Source organism: Taeniopygia guttata, chromosome 8 (genome assembly GCF_048771995.1).
Source record: "Taeniopygia guttata chromosome 8, bTaeGut7.mat, whole genome shotgun sequence".
Lineage (NCBI taxonomy): Eukaryota > Metazoa > Chordata > Aves > Passeriformes > Estrildidae > Taeniopygia > Taeniopygia guttata.
The window spans coordinates 1,141,734-1,163,665 of record NC_133033.1 but is presented as its reverse complement, the minus strand read 5'-3'; the positions used below and the strand labels follow the sequence as shown (position 1 = coordinate 1,163,665).

General features: G+C 55.4%; 1 protein-coding gene and 1 long non-coding RNA gene across 2 annotated transcripts in view; one reads left to right on the top strand and one right to left on the bottom strand.

Annotated features, from left to right (window-relative positions):
• Positions 1–21,932, bottom strand: part of LOC140684596 (uncharacterized) — a 141,691-nt gene that overhangs the window by 71,548 nt on the left and 48,211 nt on the right. The gene's annotated exons all lie outside the window — the stretch shown is intronic.
• LOC116808658 (uncharacterized) lies at positions 3,281–18,561 on the top strand. Its single transcript, XM_072932943.1, has 15 exons — positions 3,281–3,399; positions 4,154–4,241; positions 5,901–6,376; positions 6,424–7,204; positions 7,843–8,012; positions 8,556–8,848; positions 9,172–9,331; positions 10,162–10,244; positions 10,596–10,809; positions 12,431–12,628; positions 13,640–13,720; positions 14,634–14,684; positions 15,781–15,877; positions 16,422–16,512; positions 17,649–18,561. The coding sequence occupies exons 2-15, from the start codon at positions 4,174–4,176 to the stop codon at positions 18,255–18,257; spliced, it is 3,372 nt and encodes a 1,123-aa protein (XP_072789044.1). The 5' UTR covers positions 3,281–3,399; positions 4,154–4,173; the 3' UTR covers positions 18,258–18,561.

Genomic DNA, 21,932 nt, shown 5'->3' with positions numbered 1-21,932 from the left:
GGATGGTACAAACATTAAATACCACAAACTACCTGTGCTGGATTTACAATAACGTGCCAATATCTGTCACCTACGTTGGACAGTGTGTCCCCAGCCTGAACCAACAGAAAAATGCCAACACCACAGTGAAACATGGAGGGCATGAAGAAGGAGAAAAAGGACAAGGCACACCCAATTTCCTCCATCTTGTCCCCTTTGAACCCCTAATCTAGAATCCTAAAATTTTACTTTTGCACCGTGCCACACTTAATTATTACTGATATCAAACACTCAAAGCTTGTAATTCATCCTGTAAGATTGAAAACTCTTTTCCATGGCCAGAGATCACAGCCAGTGTCTCTGGGGGCTCTGTCCAGGGGGGTTCCTGACCCCTGCCAGGGTCCCAGAGGGATTCCTGCATTCCCACACAAACCCCAATTTTCCTTTTCCCAGCTGGTTTGTGTCCGTGCAGCTGGGCAGGAGCAGGGGCTGTTCCCTGGCACGGCTCACGGGAAGGACAAATTAACTTTAAACTTTCCCGTATCTCAGGTGCCCTTTTACCCCAGCCAAAAATCACAGCCAAACCCCCTCTGACATTGGCATGGCCTTCCTTGTTCCTGCAGCTGGCCCAGCTCGGATTTGGGAATTATAATCCTGCCAGCGGGGCTGAGGCCAGCAGCACTGATTCCCTGTCCCCTGGCATGTCCCTGTCCCCCGGGAACCCCACCGGGGGGACAGGGGAGTCCCAGTGGGGACAGTGTCCCCAGCCAGCCCCGGCTCAGGTGCCACCATGGTGAGTTTAAGATCAAACACTCGGGTGTCCCCTGGCAGAGAATGTCAATAAACCCGGGTGTCAAATCAAATACTCGGGTGTCAAATCAAATACCCGAGTGTCAAATTAAATATTCGGGTGTCAAATTAAATACTCGGGTGTCAAATCAAATACTCGGGTGTCAAATTAAATACCCGGGTGTCAAATCAAATAATCGGGTGTCAAATTAAATGCCCGGTTGTCAAATTAAATACTCGGGTGTCAAATCAAATAATCGGGTGTCAAATCAAATACTCAGGTGACAAATTAAATACCTGGGTGTCAAATTAAATACTCGAGTGTCATTATATTATATTACATTACATTATATTATATATATATATTATATAATATATATATTACATTACATTACATTACATTACATTTCATTACATTATATTATATATATATAATATAATATATATATTATATTACATTACATTACATTACATTACATTATATTATATATATATATTACATTATATCACATCATATTATATTATATTACATTATATCACATCATATTATATTATATTATATTATATTATATTATATTATATTATATTATATTATATTATATTATATTATATTATATTATATTATATTATATTATATTATATTATATTATATTATATTATATTATATTATATTATATTATATTATATTATATTTATTATATTATATTATATTATATTATATTATATTATATTATATTATATTATATTATATTATATTATATTATATTATATTATATTATATTATATTATATTATATTATATTATATTATATTATATTATATTAATTATATATTATTTACATATACATATCCGTGCCGGCAGCCTCCTGCTCTCCCTCCCACCACAAAATCCCCGTGGCTCAGCCAAAGCCCGGAGCAGCCAGGGCGTGCTGGCAGCGGGAGGCTCTGCCTTTCCCCGGGGGGGTCAGTTCTGCTCCCCGACATTTCCTCCTGCGCGGCAGAGGCGGGAGCAGTGCGGGGGTTCCTGTGGTTGCAGTTCTGATGAGGTTCAGGCTGGTTTTGGGGTTGAACTCCTCCAGAAAAGCGAGGAAGGGAGTGCCGGGCTCTGCTGAGCCGGAGCATCCTGGGATCATCCCTGGAGCATCCCCGGAGAATCCCTGGACCATCCCTGTAACATCCTCAGAGCATCCCTGGAGCATCCCCGGAGCATCCCCTGGAGAATTCCCTGGAGCATCCCCGGAGCATCCCTGGAACATCCCTGGATCATCTCCAGAGCATCCCCGGAGCATCTCCGGAGCATCCTGGAGCATCCCCTGGAGAATTCCCTGGAGCATCCCTGTAACATCCCTGAAACATCCCCAGAACATCCCCGGAGCATCCCTGGACCATCCCCTGGAACATCCCCTGGAGCATCCCTGTAACATCCCTGGATCATCCCTGGAGCATCCCTGGATCATCCCTGGAGCATCCCTGGATCATCCCTGGAACATCCCTGGAGAATCCCCTGGAACATCCCTGGATCATCCCTGGAACATCCCTGGACCATCCCTGGATCATCCCCTGGAGAATCCCCTGGAGAATCCCTGGATCATCCCTGGAACATCCCTGGAATATCCCTTGGATCTCCCAGCGCTGGGAATGCGCTGCCTGGGACACCCTTGGGAGCACAGGGGGGTGACAGAGGTGTCACAGAGGGGGTGACAGAGGTGTCACAGGTGGAAAACCCCATTCCTTAGGGACTTTCCATCCCATGGGATCAGCAGGAATTGCTCTTCTCCTGACAACCCCCTGGGGATGGGCTCAGCTCCACCAGGATGACCCCAAATCCTGCTGAGCTTTGGGGTGCCCCTTCCCCGAAGGGACTCTGGGATTTCCCATGGACTGACTCAGAGTGGGAGGGAAATTCGGGTGCTCTAATGTAGGTCAGCCCCACGCTGCTGCTGCAGGAGCTCCTGGGGAGGTGCCACATGTCCTGAGCACTGCCAAGGTAAGAATTCCCTGCTTTTCCCAGCTCTTACCCCCTGAATTTAACCCCAAAATATCCCAGCTGCTGCTCCTCAGCCTCTGCTCCTGCCTTTATCCCTCCTGGCACAGCCTCTGGGGAAAGCTCCCTCAGGATTTGGGTTTGCACCGTGGAGCAGCTTCTCCTTTCTTTGTGGAATTCCCATTTCTTCAGCCCTAAAGCACGAGGAGGTTTCCCCAGAGAGGATCTCAAAGCCCAACATCCCCAAATGGCCTCTCTCCTCTGGCTCTGGGCTCTGCAAACGCTCTAAATTGGAATAAAACCACAATTGGGATTCCAGAGGAGGCAGAGCTGGGCAGATTTAGAGTTTTCAGCTCTTCCCACAGGACCCCAAGTGCATTTTTTGTGTTTGCTCTGCCTTGCAGAAGGCTCGTGGGCACTTGGGAACCCACAGCTTCTTTTGTAGGTCAGGTAACAGGGAGGCACCCCAAGTTTGACTCAGCCCTAAAAGCAAACCAGGTCACCTCACCCCGCAGGAGCAGCACTGCTGCTGCTGCTGCTGCTGCTGCTGCTGCTGCTGGCCTGGTTTGGGTTGAAAATCAGCTTTTTTGGAGCTTTTCCTCAGGACTCTGGCCTCCCTCCAGGGAAACTTGCCATTCCTGCCAGCAGGTATCAAACGGGGAAGGGAAATGAGGGAGGGTGGCCTTGGCTGGGTGTGCTCAGCCCCAGCAGGAGAATGGGGGTGGCAGGGCTGGCTCAGGGTCTGCTCTGTCACCCCAGAGGGGCCCGTGGGGAGGCTGGAGCCACCCCAACCCCCGGGAGATGCTTCCAGGGGGGTTCTTATCTTGGAAAAGAGCAATTTCCCCCCAGGAGCTGCATTTCCCTGCTCCTCACCAGTCTGTGCCCTGTTGCTGTTCCAGCCCCACATCCAAGGCTGGTGAGGTTGGGATTTCTTTCCTGGGATGTGGGAATGCTCCCAAAGAGGCTGTGGAGAGAGGCAAAGGGAGCAGGGAAAAATGTAACAACTGGGGACGGGTGGGAAGGCCTGGCCTGGGATTTTGGGGCTGTCTCAAGGGGTGCACTGCTGGGAAGAGCCTGGCTCAGCCTGGGCAGGACCTGTGGGAAAGATGTGATGGAAACAGGGATTTTCTATCCCATAAAACCGTGTCTGAGCATCCCCAGGGATGGAGACTGCAGGACAAGCCCTCAGGGCAGCAGCCCCACTCTGGCCACCCTTAAAAAATTTTTATTTTTTATGTTTAGCTGGAATTTCCTGACCCCATTGCCTCCTGTCCTGTCCTACACCAGGAGGAGTTTGACTTTCCCACCTCCTCCCCTGCCAGGACCCCGCCTTGCCTTCCCCGCTCCCAGCAGGACCTGCTCCATCCTTCCCAACATTTTTCCATGGTTTTTTATCCCTCAGGCTATGCCTCAGCCCAGCCCATGGCGGGGTCTGGCCAGGCTTTGGTGCTGCCCGTCCTGCTCTGCTGCCTGTGCCCGGGTGAGTGCCAGTGCCAGTGCCAGTGCCAGTGCCAGTGCCAGTGCCAGTGCCACCCCGCTGCTGGGCTGCGCCCTGGACCTGGATTTGGGGTGGGAATAGGACAATGACAGAGCTGTGGGGTTTGAGGGGAGCATTGCAGGGTGGGGGGGTGCCCTGTCCTGCAGCTGCTTCTCCTTCCCTCTCCCCTCCTTGGAGCGGGGCCATTCCCAGACTCCCAGAACCATTCCAAAGTTCCCAGAACCATTCCCAGACCCCCAGAACCATTCCCAGACTCCCAGAACCATCCCCAAGCTCCCAGAACCATTCCAAAGCTCCCAGAACCATTCCCACACTCCCAGAACCATTCCCAGACTCCCAGAACCATTCCCAGACTCCCAAAACCATTCCCAGACTCCCAAAACCATTCCCAAGCTCCCAGAACCATTCCCAAGCTCCCAGAACCCTTCCCAAGCTCCCAGAACCATTCCCACACTCCCAGAACCATTCCCAGACTCCCAGAACCATTCCCACAGTCCCAGAACCATTCCCAAGCTCCCAGGGCCATTCCCAGACTCCCAGAACCATTCCCAAGCTCCCAGAACCATCCCCAAGCTCCTGGGGCCATTCCTGGGTGCTGCAACCCCTGTGTCCAGCCCTGCCCTGTGCCCAGCTCTGTGCCCATCTCTGTGCCCAGCTCTGTACTCAGCCCCGTGCCCAGCTCTGTGCCCAGCTCTGTTCCCAGCTCTGTGCCCAGCTCTGTTCTCAGCTCTGTTCCCAGCTCTGTGCCCAGCTCTGTTCCCATCTCTGTGCCCAGCTCTGTTCCCAGTTCTGTGCCCTGCCCTGTGCCCAGCTCTGTGCCCAGCCCCGTGCCCAGCTCTGTGCCCCGTGCCCATCTCTGTGCCCAGCTCTGTGCCCAGCTCTGTGCCCAGCTCTGTGCCCAGCCCCGTGCCCAGCTCTGTGCCCCGTGCCCATCTCTGTGCCCAGCTCTGTGCCCAGCTCTGTGCCCAGCCCCGTGCCCATCTCTGTGCCCGGCCCTGCCCCCAGCTCTGTGCCCAGCCCCATGCCCAGCCCCGTGCCCATCTCTGTGCCCAGCCCTGCCCTTTCCAGGAAGGGCAGATGGAGCCGATACCGCCCCAGAGCCGGGGCTGCTGCTGCCGAGCTTCATCTGATAGGGAAGGGCAGCGCCCCCGCCGCTCTAATCTCGGGGATCAGAGCTCGGGGAGCGCAGGTTATTTCCCGGCCGTTATTTAACCCTTCGAACAAAAGTTAAACCCGGTGAAACCGGCGGAACGGGCCGGGGTGAGTCAGCGGGGCCGGGGCGCTGATGCGGGCGGGGGGCTCAGCCCTGCCCCGCCTGGCTCGGGCTGGGGGGACCCCCGAGCTCACCCAGCCCCAGTGTCAGAGTGTTCCCAGCCCTACCCAGCCTGGATTTGGGCACTTCCAGAGTGTCCAGGGGCAGCCGCAGCTCCTCTGGGCACCCTGTGCCCACCCTCGGGCATCACTCATCACTCCTGCCCCCGGTTCACCTTCCATCCCGTGGGGTTGGAGGTGAGCAGGGCGGGCTGTGATCCCCTCGCTGCTGCGGCATCCCAGGGAGCGGAGCAGCCCCGGGACAACCCCGGGACAGCCCCGGGACAGCCCCGGTGCCAGCCCCGGTGCCCACCCGCTTTGGCGCAGGTGCTGCCGCGAGCATCGAGTGCAAGGGGCGCGTGTGGATCGAGCCCGCGCCGGTGGTGCGGATGGGCACCGACATCTCCATCGGCTGCCAGTCCTGGCTGGGCTGCCCCGAGGAGCAGCTCCTCATCCTCCTCAACTACAGCCCCGCCGAGGGCACCCGGTTGGCACTGCCCGGTGGCACCGCGCTGCTCCGGCTGCGCCGCTTCCAGACTCCCTTCGCCACCGTCACCTGCTTCTCCCGCTGCTCCCGGAGGGACCGGCTGGTGTGCGGCACCGAGCTCCGGGCGGGCTGTGAGTGCCCCCCGACCCCCCGAGCCCCGCCCGGTTCCTGCCGGGGTGGCCGCGGCCTCACCGGCCTCGCCCCCGCAGACCCTCCGGACCCCCCCGGTAACGTGAGCTGCGCCATCGCCGAGGGCTCCGAGCGCCTGGAGTGCGGCTGGCAGCGGGGCCGGCTCAGCCACCTGGACACCCGCAGCAGCCTCCACCTGCGCAGGTGACAGCCCCGGTGACATCCATGGTGACATCCCCGGTGACAGCCCTGGTAGCAGCTCTGCTGGCAGCCCCGGTGACATCCCTGGTGGTGGCAACCCCGGTGACAGCCCCGGTGACAGACCCGGTGACAGCCCCGGTGACACCCCCGGTGACAGCCATGGTGACAGCCCCGGTGACATCCCCGGTGACATCCCCGGTGACAGCCCCGGTGACAGCCATGGTGACAGCCCTGGTAACAGCCCCGGTGACAGCCCTGGTGACAGCCCCGGTGGCAGCTCTGCTGGCAGCCCCAGTGGCAGCCCCGGTAGCAGCCCCGGTGACAGCCCCGGTGGCAGCCCCGGTGACACCCCCGGTGACAGCCATGGTGACAGCCCCGGTGACATCCCCGGTGACATCCCCGGTGACAGCCCCGGTGACAGCCATGGTGACAGCCCTGGTAACAGCCCCGGTGACAGCCCTGGTGACAGCCCCGGTGGCAGCTCTGCTGGCAGCCCCAGTGGCAGCCCCGGTAGCAGCCCCGGTGACAGCCCCGGTGGCAGCTCCACTGGCAGCCCCGGTGACATCCCTGGTGGTGGCAACCCCGGTGGCAGCTCCACTGGCAACCCCGGTGACATCCCCGGTGGTGGCAGCCCCGGTGGCAGCTCCGGTGACAGCCCCGGTGGTGACAGCCCCGGTGACACCCCCGGTGACAGCCATGGTGACAGCCCCGGTGACAGCCCTGGTGACAGCCCCGGTGACAGCCCCGGTGACAGTCCCGGTGACAGCCCCGGTGACAGCCCCGGTGGCAGCCCCGGTGGCAGCCCCGGTGGTGGCAGCCGGGCTGCCGTGCCCCAGTTCCACTTCCTACCGCTCACGTTTTGTCACCTCCTGCCCCAGAACCGCAGCTCCACCACAGGCTGAGCTCTGCAGGACCGAGCCCTGGCAGTGCCCAGCTCCCGTCCCGCCCTGCCCCACCTGGCACATCACACCCCATCCCAGATGCCATGGCTGGTCCCCATGGCACCACCTGGCACATCACACCCCATCCCAGATGCCATGGCTGGCCCCATGGCACCACCTGGCACATCACACCCCATCCCAGATGCCATGGCTGGTCCCCATGGCACCACCTGGCACATCACACCCCATCCCAGATGCCATGGCTGGTCCCCATGGCACCACCTGGCACATCACACCCCATCCCAGATGCCATGGCTGGTCCCCATGGCACCACCTGGCACATCCCACCCCATCCCAGATGCCATGGCTGCTCCCCATGGCACCACCTGGCACATCACACCCCATCCCAGATGCCATGGCTGGTCCCCATGGCACCACCTGGCACATGCTTTAGGGGTGACAAACGCCAGGTTTGGGGGTGGCCATGCCCTGGCCACAAGCTGTGACACTGAGGAGCCGGGGTGGCTGTGCCAGCAGGGGTGTGGTGCTGGGACGGGCGCTGAGGAGCTGCCTTCCTCTTCCAGGGTGCTGGCAGAGGATGAGGAGGATGAAGAAGAAAAGATCTTCCCTGCAGACTCACCCGTGCTGCTGAGAGAGCTGCACAATGACAGCCACTACTCGGTGTGGGTGCAGGCCAGCAACGCGCTGGGCACTGCCCGCTCGGCCCCTCGGCGCTTCAGCCTGCAGGAGATCGGTACGGCCATCTGGCCATCTGGCCATCTGTCCATCCGTCTGTCCATCTGTCTGTCCATCTGTTCATCTGTCCATCAGTCTGTCCATCTGTCCATCCGTCCATCTGTCCATCCATCTGTCCATCTGTCCATCCATCCATCCATCCATCCATCCATCATCCATCCATCCATCCATCCATCATCCATCCATCCATCATCCATCCATCCATCCATCCATCCATCATCCATCCATCATCCATCCATCCATCCATCCATCATCCATCCATCCATCCATCCATCCATCCATCCATCCATCCATCCATCCATCCATCCCTCCCTCTGTCGCTGTGAGACTAAAACTCCAATTTAATTCAAAATACACTGCTCTTTTCTACAGAGCTTCGTGAGGACCAACTCTATTGGTCCTGAAGTGAAAACAATTCACGCCTTTGGTGTACAGTGGTTGACACACAGTGATAGAACTTAACTAGAAACAATGTGAAAAACACGAGAGATAAAGAATTATTTACATCTTTCCATACAATTACCCCCTCCTGTCCCCGCAGTGGTGCCCGCTCTGCCCGTGCCCATCGGTGCCAGCACCACGGACACGTCCCCTGCCACCACCAGCACGCGCTGGAGGAGCCGCAGCCGGCTGAGGAACCTGCGCTGCGAGGAGAGGCACCGAGCCACGGGCACCCCGAGCTGGCATGTGAGACCCCCAAACTCCCCTTACCCACCCCCGGTAAAGAGATGCCAGTCCCCTTCCCGCTGGGAATATTGGGGTGATTCCAAAGCCACCCCTCTGCTCCGCTGCTGCTGCTGGGGAATGCCACCCCCGGCCACAGGCAGAGCTGATGCTGGCTGGGACAGCAGGTGGCCTCGTGGGCAGGGTTAGCTCGGTTTTTTGAGCAAAAAGATGGAATTCAGAATATTTCCAAACCTTCCGCTCTGCAAGGACAAAGCACAAAATCCTGCGTGTGATGGAAACGCCCCTGAGTGCTGCCAGGGCTGAGCCTGCTGCCACAGGAGCCCCAAAATCCCCGTGGTGGCACCACCCCAGCGTGGCTGCGTGGTGGCACCACCCGCAGGGTGGCACCGGAGGGGACAGGGTGGGTCCTGCCCATCCCGGGGGCGGTGGGGACCCGCTGGGGACCCACCTGCGCCCCGCTCGCCTCGCAGGTGGAGCCGTGTGACAAGGTGGCACCGGAGGGTCCCCGCTGGTGGCACCGGCTGCAGAGTGACACCGAGTTCGTGTTCCAGGCGCGGTGCCGGCTGGGCAGCGCCCACAGCCCCTGGAGCGCCTGGAGCCCCCCGTTCCTGTACCGCACCCCCGAGGCAGGTGGGCTCAGCGCCGGGGTGTACCCTCCGGTGTGTCCCGGTGTCCCTCCGGTGTGCCCCAGTGTCCCTCCGGTGTGTCCCGGTGTCCCTCTGGTGTGTCCCGGTGTCCCTCCGGTGTGTCCCGGTGTCCCTCCGGTGTGCCCCAGTGTCCCTCCGGTGTGCCCCAGTGTCCCTCCGGTGTGTCCCGGTGTCTCTCCGGTGTGTCCCAGAGTTAACCCCCGGTGTGCCCCAGTGTCCCTCCAGTGTGTCCCGGTGTCACCCCTGGTGTCTCACGGTGTTCCCCTCGGGCTGCCCTCCGGTGTGCCCCAGTGTCCCTCCGGTGTGTCCCTGTGTCCCTCCGGTGTACCCCGGTGTCCCCTCGAGGTGCCCTCCGGTGTGTCCCGGTGTCCCTCCGGTGTGTCCCAGTGTCCCCTCGGGCTGCCCTCCGGTGTGTCCCGGTGTCCCTCCGGTGTGTCCCGGTGTCCTCTCGGGGTGCCCTCCAGTGTGTCCCGGTGTCCCCTCCAGTGTGTCCCGGTGTCACCCCCGGTGTGTCCCTGTGTCCTCTTGGGGTGCCCTCCGGTGTGTCACGATGTAACCCCTGGTGTGTCCCAGAGTCAACCCCCGGTGTGCCCCAGTGTCACCCTCGGTGTGTCCCGGTGTCCCCTCGAGGTGCTCTCCGGTGTGCCCCGGTGTCCCTCCGGTGTGTCCCGGTGTCCCCTCGAGGTTCCCTCCAGTGTGTCCCGGTGCCACCCCCGGTGTGTCCCGGTGCCACCCCCGGTGTCTCACGGTGCCACCCCCGGTGTGTCCCGGTGCCACCCCCGGTGTCTGACGGTGTCCCCGCTCCTCCCGCAGCCCCCGCCGCCGCTCCCGCCGTGTGGCGGCGCCTGGGCCCGGCCCTGCCGAACGGCAGCCGCGAGGTGACGGTCTTGATCAAGGTAAGGAGGTACCGGGCAGGCTCCGGGAGCTTTTGGCTCCGCCGCTCCTCCCCGAGCAGCCGCCGGTGCCGCCCGCCCCGGGGGGACGCGGGGAAGAAAACGCCGAACCCTCCGTCCTTGCCAGACGTGTCACAGCCCGGGGACAGACCGGCTCCGGTGTGCCCCGGTGTCCCTCCGGTGTGCCCCGGTGTCCCCTCGGGGTGCCCTCCGGTGTCCCTCCGGTGTGTCCCGGTGCCACCCCCGATGTGTCCCGGTGGCACCCCCGGTGTGTCCCGGTGCCACCCCCGGTGTGTCCCGGCCGGCTGTCCCGGTGTCACACCGCTCAGATCTCGGTCCCTGTCGCCCCTGCAGCCGCTGGCAGCCCGGGATGCCCGCGGGAGGATCCTGAGCTACACCGTGAGCACCGAGAGCGCGGCGGGAGCGCGGCCGCTGTGCCACACCGCGGGCACCGAGTGCTCGGGGCTGGTGCCACCGGGAGCCCGCGGCCTCCTCGTCACCGCCCGCAACTCCAGAGGGGCTTCCAGCCCTGCCAGGATCCCCCTGAGCTGGGCTGAGCCTCAGGAAGGTGGGTGGCACCACAGGAAGGTGGGTGGCACCTCAGGAAGGTGGGTGGCACCACAGGAAGGTGGGTGGCACCACAGGGACCGCGTTGTGCCCACATTGCAGGGGAACAGCCCTGGCACAGCTCTGCCTGCTCCACCGAGGGGGCACAGAGTCCTCCAGACAGGTCCCCTGGAGGTGCTCCCCAGCTGGATGTGGAATCGTGGAATTCTGGAGTGGTTTGGGTTGTGAGAGAACTTAAAGGCCAGCTCATGTCATTGTCCCATGGCAGGGCCACCTCTGCCACTGTCCCAGCAGCTCCAAACCCACCCAGCCTGGCCTTGGGCACTGCCACAGCTGCTCTGGGAATTCCATCCCAGCCCCTCCCAAGGAACAATTCCCAATTCCCAGTCTCCCACCCATCCCTGCCCTCTGGCAGTGAAGCCATTCCCTGTGTCCTGTCCCTCCATCCTTGTCCCCAGCCCCTCTCCAGCTCTCCTGGAGCCCCTTCAGGCTCTGCAATCCCAACCCTTCACCTCCTGAGGCTGCAGCAACAAACTGATTTTTAAGTTTGCCCTGCCCATGTTGGCTGGCAAAGCAAAGGGTGCCAGGCTGCCCCTCTGCTCCAGAACAGCTCCTGCAGCCTCTGCCAACCCCCACTGGCAGCTGGGTCCTTTCAAACTGAAAGAAAAAAATCCTTTCTAAATGCTTTTAGGACCACCTTACGGTCCCTGTGCCCCAGGCTGTGGTTTTCCCCACAAATGAAAAATGTCTCTGAATGAGCAATGGGAGAGGAAAGTCCCATTCAAGCTGAGGCCAAACACATGACTAAAAAGAAACTGAATAGAAATAAGGTGGAAAAACCTCTCTGAGCTCTGATGCTTATCAGAACCGTGCACGTTTCTGGTAAGCAGTGACAGAGCCGATGGGGTGGGGTTTGGGATTGGCAAGCACAGAGCTCCACATCTGGCTGGGGGTGAGCACAGCTGGCCAGGAGGGCCACGGGCACCTGGGCTGTGCCTGTCCCCCGAGCTGGCACTGCTGGGGACAGATCTGGGGTCACCACTCCATGAAGGACAAGGAGGGGTGGGAGCGTGTCCAGGGCAGGGAATGGAGCTGGGAAGGGGCTGGAGAATCCCTGAGGGAGCTGAGGGGGCTCAGCCTGGAGCAAAGGAGGCTCAGGGCCCTTCTGGCTCTGCACAGCTCCTGCCAGGTTTGGGATCTGCTCCCAGGAACAGGGACAGGAGGAGAGGGAACACCCCCAAGCTGGGCCAGGGCAGGCTCAGGGTGGATATTTGGGAAAATTCCTTCATGGAAAGGTTCTCCAACCCTGGCACAGCTGCCCAGGGCAGGGCTGCAGACCCCATGCCAGGAGGGATTTAAAATCCCTGTGGGTGTGGCACTTGGGGACATGGGGCAGTGGTGGCCTTGATCTTTAAGGTCTTTTCCAACCTAAATAATTCTATGACACACAGGTCAATACATAAATATAGATTTACATATATATAGTGTGTTTATAATTCCCTGCTCACCCTTCACTTTTCAAACCCTTCCAGAAAAGCCACATTTGTCCCGGGCTGGGCTGACCCTTGCCAGTCCCCAAGGATGAATTTGGGGTGACAGCTCCCTGCCCTCTTTCCCCACAGAATTCCCAGCCCCAGAGGCCGTGGAGGTGAAGGCTGAGCAGCAGGGCAGGTTCCTGGTGCGGTGGCAGCCCCCCCGGCCCAGCCGCAGCCCCCCGCTCTGCTTCATCCTGGAGTGGGTCTCCAGCTCCCAGCGGGGCCAGCAGGAGCAGCAGTGCTGGGAGAGAGTGCCAGAGAGGGAAACGCACACCTACATCCCAGGTAGGGCAGCCAGGAACCTCTTTGTGCATGGCACAGCTCATGGGGACCTTATCGACCCAAATCGGGACCTTATCAACACAAATCAGCACCTTATCAACCCAAATCAGCACCTTATCAGCCCAAATCGTCACCTTATCTACCCAAATCAGCACCTTATCAGCCCAAATCGGGACCTTATCTACCCAAATCGGGACCTTATCAACCAAATTAGGACCTTATCGACCCAAATCAGCACCTTATCAGCCTAAATCAGCACCTTATCGACCCAAATCGGGACCTTATCAACCCAAATTGGGACCTTATCAACTCAAATCAGGACCATATCAGTACAAATCGGGACCTTATCAACCCAAATCAGAACCTTATCAACCCAAATCAGCACCTTATCAGTCCAAATCGGGACCTTATCAGTACAAATTGGGACTTTATCAACCCAAATCGGGACCCCATCGACCCAAAACAGCACCTTATCGACCCAAATCGGGACCTTATCAGTACAAATCAGGACCTTATCCACCCAAATCAGGACCCTATCAACCCAAATCGGGACCCTATTGACCCAAATCAGCACCTTATCAGTCCAAATCGGGACCCCATCAGCCCAAATTGGGACCCTATTGACCCAGCTTGGGACCCCACCAACCCAAATCTACCCAAATCAGGACCTTATTGACCCAAATCACCCCAAATCAACCCAAATCAGCCCAAACCCCTCTCAAGGCAGCTTGGTTTGAATTTGAGCCCCTGCCCACTGGTTTTTGGGGGCAGCATGGCCATGAGGAGCCCTTAGGGAAGGAAGGGGGAAGCGTTTGGAGATTTGGGGCGGACATTGGGATTTGGGCGCCTGCATGAAGATGGCGGGGGAAGGAGGGGATGGGGAGGGAAAGAAAATAAATTTCAAATTTGCCTGGTGGAACGCCACCAGAGCCACCAAGGCCAGCCCAGCTGCTGTCACCAGCAGTGAGGAGCCCCCAGTGCTGGAGGCAAATTTTGGGGGGATTTTCCCAGCAGGGCCGGTGGCCGGAGCCGCCCCACACGTGTCCCTGTTCGCCGTGTACCCGGGCGGGATCAGCGCGCCCAGCTCCAGCCCAGGTGAGAAAAAGCAAAATTCCCCTGCCTGGGGAAAAAATCAGAATTCCCCTGGCCGGGGGAAAAAAAATCAAAATTCCCCTGGCCGGGGAAAAAATCAAAATTCTCCTGGTTGGGGGAAAAAAAGTCAAAATTCTCCTGCTGCTCCTCCCCACAGCCTCAGCTCCGGGGAGTTCCTTGGGGCAGGAACAGGGCAAACCCTCCCCAAGCAGGGCAGAAATAGAGAGGGTTTAATCCACGTATTTGTGTAAAAAGAGAGGGTTTAATCAATGAATTTGTGCAAAACCCATCTCGGGCAGGAAAAGAGACGGTTTAATCAATGAATTTGTGTAAAAAGGGAGGGTTTGGAAAAGAGAGGATTTAATCAACAAATTCATTGATTAAACCCTCTCTTTTCCTGCCCAAGGTGGGTTTTACACAAATACATCGATTAAAACCTTTCTTTTCCTGCCCGAGATCGGTTTTACACAAATCCATTGATTAAACCCTCTCTTTTCCTGCCCAAGATGAGTTTTACACAAATACATTGGTTAAACCCTCTCTTTTCCTGCCTGAGATGGATTTTACACAAATACATTGACTAAATCCTCTCTTTTTACACAATACATTGGTTAAACCCTCTCTTTTTACACAAATACATTGATTAAATCTCTCTTTTCCTGTCTGAGATGGGTTTTACACACATACATTGATTAAACCCTCTCTTTTCCTACCCAAGATCGGTTTTACACACCATCTCCTTGAATTTTGGGGCCGCTGTGGAGGGGCAGAGCTGGAGTCACTCATTGCTCCAGGGAGCTGCGTTTCTCTCCTTACACCATTATTATTTTTCTGAAGAGAAAGAGCCAAGGCAGGTTTTGTGTCCCCCCAGCCCCCCAAATGCAGCCCGGACACCTTTTCTCCCTCTCTGTTGCAGCCCCTGCGGAGGAGCCGCTCCTGGGCAGCAGCTCCAGCGAGATGTCCCAGGGTAAGGAGGCAGCTCACCTGCCTGAGCCAGGATTTCTCCTGCCACAGGTTGGGGTTTAACCCCAGCACCTCCTGGCAGGGGAACTGAGAGTTCCTGAACGCTCCAGGGAGGTCAGAGCCGATAAAGGAGATTTTCCCCGTGTGCTCTCAGGGATGAGCAGCACCCACAGAATGCAAGTTTTGAGTTTTGCTTTTTAACAGGGTTAAAATACCAACTCCAGTCCAAGGGGGAGGTGCCTAAAGCGGGAAAATATTAAATTAACCTATGCAAGAGGCTGATTCCATCCTACAGTTGGAACCAGGGACTTGTTTCTGCATTTCCCACCAGTTTGGGGATGCTCTGTGTCAGAATCTGTGCTATTGATGATTCTGAGATTGTAGAAAGTCTCTGTCTGCCAAAGCAGAAGCCATAATTGGTCTGTGCTGTTTCAAGGTTGTTTATTCTGTTTATCTCTAACATGTTCTGCTGCCCTGCCGCAGCTCTGTCCTGCAGGGCAGCGTGTGGGGCTCTGCCCTCAGTGGGATGTTACAAACATTAAATACCACAAACTACCTGTGCTGGATTTACAATAACGTGCCAATATCTGTCACCTACGTTGGACAGTGTGTCCCCAGCCTGAACCAACAGAAAAATGCCAACACCACAGTGACACATGGAGGGCATGAAGAAGGAGAGAAAGGACAAGGCACACCCAATTTCCTCCATCGTGTCCCCTTTGGACCCCTCATCTAGAATCCTAAAATTTTACTTTTGCACCCGTGCCACACTTAATTATTACTTATATCAAACCCTCAGAGCTGGTAATTGATCCTGTAAGATTGAAAACTCTTTTCCATGGACAGAGATCACAGCCAGTGTCTCTGGGGGCTCTGTCCAGGGGGGTTCCTGACCCCTGCCAGGGTTATCAGGCAGAGGGAAGCCCTGGGTTCCCACAGCTCTGCTCTCACATCCTCTGCTAAAGGTCACAGCTCTTAAACCAAAAGCAAAACCAGCCCGGGCTGAGGAATTCCCTCAGCATTTCTGGCAGCTGGGGTAGGAAAAGGTGAGTGGCTGAATCTCTGAGGCCACGGCCTCCTCCCTCTCCATCCTCCTGCAGATGATGACATCAGAGTTTTCCTGGGACTGAGCCTCAGCATGGTCGGATTAGCCGTTCTTTTTGCAGTTGTGATGTTTAAAAAATCAGTCAGGAAAAGGTATTCCTTTCTGCTCCGTATCTTCTTTCCTTATTTCTAATTCATAATTTTTTTTTACCCTTTTTTGGGGGTTTTTCTGAGTTGGTTTTTTTTTGGTGTTTTTTTTGTTTGTTTTTGGGTTTTTTTGTTTTGTTTGGTTTTTTGTTTGTTTTTTTGTTGGGGTTTTTTGGGGGGTTTTTTGGTGTTTGTTTTTTTTTTTTTTTTGTATATAGAAGGCATATAACATTTCTTCAGGGATATTTTAAAATCAACTACAGAGTCCTTTTCACCTCAGCCTGAGGGCGATGTCACGCATTTTTCAGGCTGTCATATGAAAAGACTTTTGGTGCTCTGCAGTAAGGCAGAGACCAACAAAAAAAAAAAAAAAAAAAAAAAGCCAAATAAACAAGAAATTGGTGAAATTAAAGAATGGGAAACGCAGCGTTTCCAGGGCTGGATGTTCCTCACGTGTCCTTCCTAGCCAGGGAATTTCACACTGGGTGAGGAATAGCTGAGTAATACACTGGAGTAACATTTGGGGTTTGTTTTTTCCCGCTGGGTGAAGGACCAAGGCCACCCTGGTGTCCCTCTTGCCCAAGTGGCTCTTTGAAGACGTTCCCCACGTGGAGAACAGCACCGTGGTGAAGTCACTGCAGGTGAGGGCAGAGTTATCCCCTGGCTTTGCTTCCCCTCGGATTAAAGCTCAGCTTTAGGGAATTATTCAGGTTGGAAAATCCCTCTGAGACCAACCCAGCACTGCCAAGGCCACCACTGCCCCTGTCCCCAAGTGCCACATCCACGGGGATTTGAAATCCCTGCAGGGATGGGGACTCCACCCCCGTGCCAGGGCTACACAGCCCTTTCCACAAAGAAATTTTCCCTAAAAATCCAACCTAAATCCCTCCTGGCACGACCTGGGGCCATCTCCTCTGGAAACGTTCCCTGTGAGCTGGGAGAAGGCAGCGGGTGAGGAACAGGGATGGGGAAAGCTTCAGCTCTGGACTGGAGCTGCCCAGGAATCATTCCCAGGAATCAGTTCCCAGGAATAATTTCCTAAGAATCAATTGTGTCCCAGGAATCATTCCCAGGAATCATTTCCCAGGAATCATTCCCAGGAATCATTTCCTAGGAATCATTTCCCAGGAATCACTCCCAGGAATCATTTCCCAGGAATCATTCCCAGGAATCATTTCCAGGAATCATTTCCCAGGAATCAGTTCCCACTAATCATTTCCCAGGAATCATTCCCTGGAATATTTCCCAGGAATCATTTCCAGGAATCATTTCCCAGAATCAATTCACAGGAATCATTTCCTAGGAATCAATCATGTCCCAGGAATCATTCCCAGGAATCATTCCCAGGAATCATTCCCAGGAATCATTTCCTAGGAATCATTTTCTAGGAATCAATCATTTCCCAGGAATCATTCCCAGGAATATTTCCCAGGAATAATTCTGAGGAATCATTTCCCAGGAATCAATCATGTCCCAGGAATCATTCCCAGGAATCATTTCCCAGGAATCATTTCCAGGAATAATTTCCCAGGAATCATTTCCCAGGAATCATTCCCAGGAATCATTTCCAGGAATCATTTCCCAGGAATCATTTCCCAGAATGAATTCCCAGGAATATTTCCTAGGGGTGTGGGAGCCTGGACGTGCTGAGGTGTTTAATCCCAAACTCCACATTCCCGTGTGGCTGCCCCGTGCTGGGAGGGACCCCCCAGCTCATCCCCTTTTCCCCCTGGGCCAGGCTGCTGCAGGAGCCCAAATCCGTGCTCCCTTTTCCCAGGACAAGGCTGATTTTTCCCGGGAAGGCCTCCAGGATCCCTTCCTGGCCCCCGCTGACCCCGCAGTCACCGAGGTCGAGGAGGTGCCGGCGCAGGAGCGGCCCCGGATCATTGGGGACACCGAGGCCAGGGCAGAGGTGCCCGGCCCCAGGGAGGTGCCAAGGAGCGTGGTGGCCCCCAGCACCCCATCCCCAGGGCAGCTGGGTGCCTACAAACCCCAACTCTCCGACGGGAACAATTTGGGATACGTCGCTGCCGGGATCTACCGGGCGCAGCCGCCCGCGGCCGTCCCGCAGCCAGAGGTGGGAATCTTCTCCAGGGACTACAGCAGCTCCGTCCCCCAGCTGTGGGAGCAGCAGGGAGGGACACCCCAGCTCTGCCTGCTGGAGAAGATCAACCTGGTGCTCAACAGCAGCCTGGGCTTCCCCGGGAATGTGGGACACGGATCCGTGCCGGAGCAGCACTGGGAGCCGCCCGGAGATGGCCCCCAGCAGATGTTGGTCCCCAAGGAGCTGCTGTCCTGCCTCAGGGCCACCAACACGGAGTCCGTGGATGCAAACCCCCCCACGGCATGGCAGGGCTGTCCCGAGAGCTGCTGGAATTGGGGATAAACCCTGGAGCAGCCACCGAGGCAGCGCCAGCCGCGGGATTGCCATGGAAGAGCCGGAGCAAAACTCCCGAATGGAATTTTGCCCTCTTGCTCCACTGTAGGTTCTTGTGGCTGCCTGGGAATCTTGAGCCAGCAAATCCCAGTTTTAACCTTACCTCACACTGGAAGAAGCAAAAAAAAACCCATAAAGCTTGGATTCCTGGAATGCCAAGCAGGAGATGCCTGCAGGGTGCAATAACTTCAATTATGCTCAGCATCGTCCTCGTGTTAAAGGTTTGGAGCACTTCATTCCCAAATGTTTGGAGCACTTCATTCCCAAAAGTTGGGAGCATTTCATTCCCAAAAGTTGGGAGCATTTCATCCCCAAATTCTTGGAGCACTTCTTCATTCCCAGATGTTTGGAGCACTTCTTCATTCCCAAATGTTTGGAGCACTTCATTCCCAAATGTTTGGAACACTTCATTCCCAAATGTTTGGAGTACTTCATTCCCAAAATTTGGGAGCACTTCTTCATTCCCAAATGTTTGGAGCACTTAATTCCCAAATGTTTGGAGCACTTCTTCATTCCCAAATGTTTGGAGTACTTCATACCCAAAAGTTGGGAGCACTTCTTCATTCCCAAATGTTTGGAGTACTTCATACCCAAAAGTTGGGAGCACTTCTTCATTCCCAAATGTTTGGAGCACTTCATTCCTGGAGCTAATTGCATTTCAAATGGATAAAAAAAATCCCTCAGACATCCTGGCAGAGAAGTGGAAAATATTTTGGGATTGCTCCTGATGAGCACCAAAGAGGATTTATGGGTCACACAGATACCAAGAACAGGGAATCTTTTCTGTATTTCATTTCCCTCCCATTCCAAATCAAAGCCCACTCAGGTAGGAACAAAGCTCCACCTTCTGCCAGGCTGATTTAAAATCCCTCTGGATTGATCACCGGCCAAATCCTTCCTTTGGATGAGGGATTTATCATCTCACAGAGCTTTGTCACACTCAGCCCCGCTGTGGGAAGGGCAGTGTGGCACAGGAAAATGGGATTTATCAGGCACACGAGCATGGATTTGGATCTTTGTGCACCCAGAAGGTGAAGCACAGCAGTCTCCTTCCTTCAGCAGCCCTGAAACCATTTCCAGGTGTTCTGGGACTTACAAAATATTCCCAATTTTTTTTTTATCAATTTTTCCTAGGCAATGTGAGCATTTCTCCATCAGCTGTTGCACAAACTGATTCATTTTGCTGTTTGTCCTCAATGCTTCCACCCCTCCCTGGTGTGTGCCGTGCTTGTTCCGTGCCTCCAGAACCTGCTGGTGTTTCCAGAGGAGCAGTGGCCTGGCAAGGAGGGGAGGATCCTTCTTCAGAAGCAGCAAACAAACACAGAAATGCTGATTGTGGCGTGGCAGGGAGCCTAAAATGAAATTAGAGAGTGCTGCCTGAGCAGGAAGGAAGTCGTACAAGGGCACCACACGACTCTGAGCAGCCCAAGGGTGAGGCGGGGAAGGTTTTTTTTCAGTGTCCACATCCTGAGACTTGTGATGCTCTTTCATCTGATCTACCAAACCTCCAGGGGGGAGATGTTCCTCTGGTTCTGCTCTCCAGGGAGCTGCTGGGAGGATTTCCAGCCCCAGGAGGGATCCCTGCAAGCAGAGCAGTGGGCAGAGCTGCACAGCTCCTGCTCTCCCAGCAGCGGGGCAGGGATGGAGAATTCCCAGCTCCCACCATGGATGGACAGCAGAGAGCCACCAGTGCCACCTCCCACGGATCCCTGGGGAAAGGGGGGATATTTCTGCTGATAAAGGGAATATTTCTGCTAAAGGAAATATCTCACAGGTGCCCAGAGCTGCTGGGGCTGCCCCTGGATCCCTGGCAGTGCCCAAGGCCAGGCTGGACACTGGGGCTGGAGCTGTTGGGACAGTGGGAGGTGTCCCTCCCATGGCAGGGGTGGCATTGGGTGGGATTTAAGGTCAAACCCAAACCATTCTGGGATTCTGTGATCCCAAACACCATCCCAGGCTGCTCCAGGCCCCATCCCCTGTTTTAAGCTTGGTTTTACCGTTGGATCCAGTGCCAGAGACCCTCAGTTGTTGTTTATCAGCTTAGGAATGAATTCATCATTTTCACAACCCACAGAGATGCACCACGGTGCTGTCTCATCACTAGCAAAGTTCTCACCAAAAAAAAGCCTTTTTATGTAAAGGGAGGGAGGGAACAAGTTAAAAAGAAACAAGAAATTGGGTGCAGGCAGTTTGGGGGGGTTGGAGAACAGAAGGAGCCACCCACCCCTGCTCTGATCTCCAGCCCATCAGAGCTGGGGGTGTCAACCAGGGGGAAAATGAAGGTGCAAGGAGCTCCCACCACCACCACAGACCAGCCAGAGACTCCCCTGTGGGACTGGTTTGCCTCTTCAAAGTCAACTCGGGGATTTAACCTGAATTTAACAGGGATTTAACCTGAAACAAGACCAAAGAAACAATGAATAAATGTAATACATAACGAATGAGGTATTAAATGTGCATCTGCCTTGCAATTTTAAGCCCTTCATGCCATTGCCACGCAGGAGGACGTGGAATTCATTCTGGTTTGAGGCTGGCAGCACAAAGAGCTGGGTTTAGGCTCAGCTTAGTCACCAACTGGTGGTGTGACCTTTATTTGCTTCTTATCTGCAGGTCTGGCTTCCTGCAGCTGGTAAAGGCCCAGGATCAAAGGCCAAAAGCACCTTAAACCCTTTGGGAAGAGCAGCAGGAGCAGGATTTGATAGAAACCTGCCCTGAGTAACCTCGTGCTGCTGGTTCTACTCCGTGTTTGCACCCACCAGCCCCTGCCAGGGTTTGGGTGTCAGTAAATTCTGGAGAGATTGGGTGGCAGATAAAGGCTCTGCAGGGGCTAAAATTGGATTTCGGGCTGGGAGGTTTCACAGAGCTCAGTAACACCCCAGACCTCGGGGGATTTCTGAGCACACAGAGCAGAGATCACAGCCCAGATTATGACCAAGGCTGGTGCAAAGCTGCAGAGAAGTGCCTGGCTCAGCATAACTCTTCTGAAAAGGTGGCAGGGCAAAACCAGCAGCAGCTGGGATGGCCTCACAACAAAACTGGGGGGTAATCATTAAAAATGATGGGATGTGGGGAGCCTCTCCCACCCCCGAGCCTGGCAGGGCTGGGGAGCCCCCGGTGCCGAGGGGCGAGAAAGGCAATGATGTGGGATGCTGCTGGCTGGGATTTTCATTGATTTATGATGCTCCTGCCCCGGGATTTTCATTGCTTTGTGATGCTCCTGCCCCGGGATTTTCATTGATTTATGATTCTTCTGCCCCAGGATTTTAATTGCTTTGGGATGCTCCTGCCCCAGGATTTTCATTGATTTATGATTCTTCTGACCCGGGATTTTCATTGATTTGTGATGCTCCTGCTCTGGGATGTTCCTTACCTGGGATTTTCTTTGCCCTGGGAATTTCTTTGCCCTGGGATTTTCTTTGCCCTGGGATTTTCTTTGCCCTGGGATTTTTTTTTGCCCTGGGATGTTCCTTACCTGGGAATTTCTTTGCCCTGGGATTTTCTTTGCCCTGGGATTTTCTTTGCCCTGGGAATTTTTTTTTGCTCTGGGATGTTTCTTACCTGGGATTTTCATTTGCCTCAGGATTTTCTTTGCCCTGGGATTATGTTTTGCTCTGGGATGTTCCT

Coding starts and splice junctions, on each gene's coding strand:
- LOC116808658 (XM_072932943.1), top strand. CDS start 4,174: ATGGCGGGGTCTGGCCAGGCTTTGGTGCTGCCCGTCCTGCTCTGCTGC. Junction 13,721..14,633: donor CGCGCCCAGCTCCAGCCCAG/GTGAGAAAAAGC, acceptor TCTCTGTTGCAG/CCCCTGCGGAGGAGCCGCTC. Junction 15,878..16,421: donor AAAAAATCAGTCAGGAAAAG/GTATTCCTTTCT, acceptor CGCTGGGTGAAG/GACCAAGGCCACCCTGGTGT.